This window comes from Zea mays, chromosome 9 (assembly GCF_902167145.1).
Source record: "Zea mays cultivar B73 chromosome 9, Zm-B73-REFERENCE-NAM-5.0, whole genome shotgun sequence".
NCBI classification, from domain to species: Eukaryota; Viridiplantae; Streptophyta; class Magnoliopsida; order Poales; family Poaceae; genus Zea; species Zea mays.
The window spans coordinates 115,961,311-115,967,446 of NC_050104.1; the positions used below are offsets into that span (position 1 = coordinate 115,961,311).

General features: G+C 45.7%; 1 protein-coding gene across 1 annotated transcript; it reads left to right on the forward strand.

The window, feature by feature from the left end:
- Positions 1-1,466: 1,466 nt before the first annotated feature.
- LOC103638885 (probable transcription factor KAN4) lies at positions 1,467-4,599 on the forward strand. The gene is made up of 5 exons (XM_008661672.4): positions 1,467-1,985; positions 2,748-2,824; positions 3,012-3,220; positions 3,346-3,430; positions 3,887-4,599. The coding sequence occupies exons 1-5, from the start codon at positions 1,862-1,864 to the stop codon at positions 4,148-4,150; spliced, it is 759 nt and encodes a 252-aa protein (XP_008659894.1). The 5' UTR covers positions 1,467-1,861; the 3' UTR covers positions 4,151-4,599.
- The last annotated feature ends 1,537 nt before the right edge of the window (positions 4,600-6,136 follow it).

Here is a 6,136-nt window from a genome sequence, read left to right on the forward strand (position 1 = left end):
CGCACATAAACTTAACCCTTAGGCCTTATTCGGTTATTCCTATCCATGTGGATTGAGCAGAGATAGGATGGATTAAAAGAAATTTTGACTTGCTATGGATTTAAACTCACTCAATCCACTCCAATTCACATAGATTGAGCTTTGAGAGTAAACCGAACATGCCCTTAGGGCAATGTTAGTTTTCATCACAATCCATATGGATTAGAGAGGATTACGTGGATTTAAACCCATAGCAAGTCAAAATCTCAACTATTTTTTCGATCTCTTCCGACTCTATTCCATATGGTGTAGAAATAACCAAACAGGACCTTACGATTGTCTTGGAAGATTGAGCTAGCAAATACTCGAGAACTCGAGATTGACGAAGTTACTGGAGACACCTTGTCGTCTATGGGAACGTCACCTATCACTGAAAGTACAACGAACTACATGCCAATTTCCCGCATACAAATCAACATAGCTATAGCTAGCTAGTACGAACAAATCCTCCGGTGTCAGCTAGCTAGCTATCATGTGGCCTGTGTTATGTATGCAGCTGCCTATTTAATTTACACCACCTTCAATCCCCACACACACAAATGAAACTGCACTTTTCCATATATATTGTGAGAAATATGTTGGCCATTTGAACTATATCACTAATTAACAAGAAGTGACTTTTCCCGCCCCCAAGGGATCGCCTCTATGCCCATTCCCGCATGCTTTCACACACGCTGTTCACATTGCAGCGTACAGTGTCGGAGTCGGATCGAGCCACTTGCTGCATATATATACATGCAAGTGTACGTATAGGAGTGTTAGCTACGCCCATACATCACATTCGTTTCCCATTTCCTGGGGGAAATAAATCCAGGGCCCAGAGTTGAATTGACCTTCTGAATCTTTATTATATATATATGCCTTGCTTTATGTGTACTTCTGAATTCAAATCCTATATATACGGACGAATTAATCGTACGTATAGAGACAACACTCGCTCCACACTGCCAATTTTTGTTCTCGAAATTCTTTCGTCAAACCTGCTAAGCCACACCACATAGATGAAGGGGACAGCTATTAAATGTACGCGTTGAAAACAACTGAAATTAACCACCGGAAAATAATATCAGCGCGCGCGGATCCCTTTTTGTCAAACAGGAGAACCGTTCGCCACCAGCGTGATTTTTTAGGTAGACGACCTGGACAATATAACCAATAGAGCTATGCATGGTTGAATTATACTTGCTGCATTTTGGTTGCCTTGCCCTCTCCTGAACATATGCATGCATGGACGGCCAGAACCCTGTGGCTACGGGTTACCTATACTTTCGTCGTCGCCGATGCTGTAAAATTGGTGGAGATCGAGCACACAGTGTCAGCGTCGACGACGTCAATTCCACGCAGGTACTAGCTCACCAGTATCGGTTCCATCTTCAGGCAGATACCTGGCTTGAGCGCATCGATCGGTTGCATACAACACTAGAATGAACACTACTGTGGATAGTCTTGGAGAAGCTAGCTGAGTGAGCATGTTTGACTGGACTAGGTCAGAGAACTCAGCCTTCTCTCTCTTTCCCTTCCTTTCCCATCCCTTCGAGTGTTCTGCTTTCTCTCTTCTTCTCCTTTACACATTCCGGGTTCCGGCGGCCTTATATATGCTGCTGTCATCCCGTTTGCACGGTAGGCAGCAAGCAAAAGTACTTAAAATATATGCTGCAAGGCCGGTGTTCGTCATCGTCTTCGGCCAAACTCTCAACAACAGATATTTATATATAACGAGCGCAGCTAGCTAGCTAGAGCCTGAAAGAATTGAGAAGCTAAGGATAGAGGCGAAGCTAGGCTGCGAACCACTGGATCAAGAGGAGCTAGCTAGGCAGCGAGAATGAGAGGGTTTGAGAGAAAAGGGGTCCGGCAGTACAACCGGTCAGAGGTGCCGAGGATGCGGTGGACGGAGGAGCTGCACCGGCAGTTCGTCGAGGCCGTCGAGTGCCTCGGTGGCCAGGACGGTGAGTCGGCCCGCTTCTAATACTTCCCTTCTTCTCCGATCCGACTGCATGCGTGAGACATGCCCTAGCCCTGCATGCTTTCATTGATCTGGATCTCTCCATGCATGGTTGCTTACTTCCTTTTACTACCTTTATTTGTCGGGAGGTGACCGAAGGGCGCAGCTTGTTTTTCTTTATTCAGTTCGCTTGTAGTTTTGAGGGTTTTGATTATCTAATTCCCCTCAGTGTTTAGGTTGTTAATTAGGCAGAGAGTTTGTTGGTGGTGGAATCCACCGGGCAAAGGAAAAAAATAAATAAGAAAACACGTGTTTCGCATGCTTGAATGACGAACATATATTATCCTCGGGTGATTTATCCTGTGTAGTTTAGGCGATTACATATAGCTTTTTTTTTGCTGATAGATAAATCCTGTTCACGAAAGTTTGAAACGTTTCTACAGCCAGTTCCAAATACTTTTGATAGAATTACCGCGAAAGATACGAATTGCATACTCGAATTAGTAAGCTATATATATGAGAAAGTTATTAATTTCATTACTATTTCATACGTTATACAACGATATTCATGCAATATATATACCCACAAAATCATTTACACTGGTTATTCTTCATACAAAAGGCAATGACCATATGGTTTATGGGGTAGCAACATATATATATGCGCACATATCTTGTCAGAAATTAGTTTGGAGAAAGATCATGCTTCAGAATCAGTTGTATTATTGTGTGTGTTGTTAACCTTTCGTTTTCCAATGTCATGCAGAAGCAACTCCGAAGCGAATTCTTCAGCTGATGGGCGCGAAGGGAGTTAGCATATCTCATATCAAGAGCCATCTTCAGGTACGTACTTTATGATGTATAATCAATTTTGCTTGTATATTATTAGAAGCCTATACATTAATTATGTGCATGCATTTCAGCTTCTTATTGTATGGGATACGCATGCTAACCTTTTTTTTAATTAATTCTAGCTATTTACAAATTACAACAAACCTTGTTAATTTTTTTTTTCCAATGAAATGATCAGATGTACAGAGCCTCCATCTCCAGCAGCAGCAGTACCCATCATCAGCCCAGCCTCCAGAAGTCGACATCAACCGCAGCGAGCAACAACAAGCGCGTGTTCTTCACGCGTGAAGATTGTGCGTCACAGGAAGGCAACGCTCCAGCTTCAGACAAGAACATCTATACCACCACGGTCCGTGGTTGCGGCCAGTACTCATCACCGTACCAAATGTAAGTGCGTTAATTATTAGCACAAATCAATCACGCTTCCCAATCTTCAAATGATCGAACAGGAAACTAAATTTCCTGGAAATTTCGCCAGATTTGAAATTAAACTCGACTGTTTTTACTAGCAGACCGTCGCTACAGCAAGTGTTCAGATGCTGGGAACAAAAGAGAGGGCGTGTTGCTTGGAACTCCGACGTGCTAACAACAGAGAAGGTAATAGTAGTATATACGCACGGGTTTCCGTTATATGGCTAGTTGGGAACCTATTTTCGCAAGAGATTTTCATTTTTAAAGAGAAATTAATTCATTTTCTTTAAAAAAAATAGAAATTTATAAGAAAATAGAGTTCCTAAACTAGCTCTTAATTATATGATCCATCTGCAGACAAATAAAATGTACTCAAACAATAACGCATGCATGTACCATATTCCCTAGAAGCTTCATTTTGGTCATTCGGTGGCAGGCTGCCAAACTCCCATGCTGCCCTACTCATGCATGATTGCATGGTCCAGACCCTTGATGAGCTAGCTAACTATAGCTAGTAGATGAAAAATGACTCTCTGAATAGAATGCTTCCAAAGTCATGATAGTAGTTTAGATTAGCGTGTTAACGTTGATGCCTTGATTGTTACACTTACACGACCATCTTCTCTGCTTGTATTATTCCAGGGGGTGATTATTAGGCCAAGTCACACTAGGAAGCACGAGACGCAGCAGCACACGGGATGCGACCTCACGCTGTCGATCGGGCTGTGGGAGGACGCGAGCAGCAGCGACGACGCCGACGGCTCGAGCTCCATCAGCGAGGAGCTGCTGCCTGCTCCGGCAGCGGGCGGCGCTCGCCGCGTCGCCGCCGTAGTGAAGGAGGAGGAGGAGAGCAAGCCGGCGGCTCTGAACCTGGACCTGACCATCTCGTCGTCCTGGCTGGCCTGACGACGTACGCCGGCGGACGGCTGGTGGCGTTATGCGTACGTGGCCGGCGTAGGTACAAATACGTACATACTATACGCGGACTCTTGCAGATCGAGCAGCAGACTGTGTGATCAGGGCATCGGTACTAGGACTACTGTATATTTTCGTGTCGTCCTGCCCACTCCGTTCTAGCCACTCTCTTTTTTTTTTTCTTATTAGATCATCTGTACAACATTTTCGGGTCCGTTCGATTAGGAACGGCCGCCTGGGCTTCAGACGACGGTGGGTGAGGAATTTCTGCGGCCCTTTTTCCTTGTCCGGGGAGAAGGCGCTGTATACCTCAGTTCCTCACATGTCATCGTCTGATCGATTGAGCATATACTTAGTATGTTATTAGTTCTGGCAGCTATATATTTCAGTGAATGACAGAGGACAGATATGTTTATATATATAGTCTTTTATTTTTGCTAGCAGCAGCTGTATATTTCAGTCAACAACTAGCAAAAGTCATCCAGTACAGTACGTCCAACAAAATCAAGTAGTTGGTTGATAGTTCCAATTTTCATAGCGAATACACGCCATACTTTTTAGGTGATGTTTGGTTTACATATTCGTAATGTGAATGATAACCGACAACGTTAAACCATGTTTATTTAAGTTTAATCGTAATTATATATCACACTAGAAATTGGTACCGTCCTATTTAAACTTGTTGTCGTTGGTAATCGAGTGTGAATCATTAATGTTTTCATTTACCTTACATTTTATGAACTAAACGACATCTTAAGTTTTAACTTAACAGTCTATACATTATGCATGTGCAAGGCTTTTTTTTATCTCGATCGTCCCCTGTTCACTAACAAGTACACACTACCGGAAACAATCGCTTTGCCGAGTGCCTGAAGCACTCGACGAAGCCTTAAAAACACTCGACAAAGGCTTTGCCGAGTGTGACATTCGGCAAAGAAGGCTCGGCAAACAGTGCATCGGCAAAGCCTTCTTTGCCGAGTACTTTTTCTCGGGCACTCGGCAAATAGGTTTGTCGAGTGCCAGAGAGCACTCGGCAAAGAAAAGCAGTCGTTACGGCGCCGGGTGACGGAGACGGCGGCTTTGCCGAGTGTCCCTGGTGACACTCGGCAAAGGAGTTATCTTTGCCGAGTGTCTGCCCGGCAGCACTCGGCAAAGAATCCATCTTTGCCGAGTGCCACTTGGGACACTCGGTAAAGAGCCTGCCAGGGAGGGTCCCCATGTCAGGCTCTTTGCCGAGTGTTCTGTGCGACACTCGGCAAAGCCGACCTCTTTGCCGAGTGCCAGCGACATAACACTCGACAAAGACCCTAAACCGGCGCCGGGTGACGGAGACGGCGGCTTTGCCGAGTGTCTCTGGTGACACTCGGCAAAGGAGTTATCTTTGCCGAGTGTCTGCCCGGCAGCACTCGGCAAAGAATCCATCTTTGCCGAGTGCCACTTGGGACACTCGGCAAAGAGCCCACCAGGGAGGGTCCCCATATCAGGCTCTTTGCCGAGTGTTCTGTGCGGCACTCGGCAAAGCCGACCTCTTTGCCGAGTGCCAGCGACATAACACTCGACAAAGACCCTAAACCGGTGCCCAGGTCTGTGCTCTTTGCCGAGTTTGGTGGTCAAAATGTAAAAAACAAAAATATGGTTTGCCGAGTGTCTATAGAAAACACTCGGCAAAGCCTTCTTTGTCGAGTGTCCAGTATTTGGCACTCGGCAAAGAAGCCTTTTTGCCGAGTGCCAGTCCTCGGCACTCGGCAAAGACTGACGGCCGTCAGTTTTAGGACGGCCGCTGACGGCCCTTTGCCGAGGGCTTTCTTTGCCGAGTGTTGTCCTGTGCCGAGTGTCCTGCGCTCGGTAAAAAGTCCCGTTACTGAGAGCCTAACTTTGCCGAGTGCCGCCCTCGGCAAAGACTTCTTTGCCGAGTGCCCGACAAAAGGCACTCGGCAAAGAGGCCGACACTCGGCAAAGCCTCGGATTCCGGTAGTG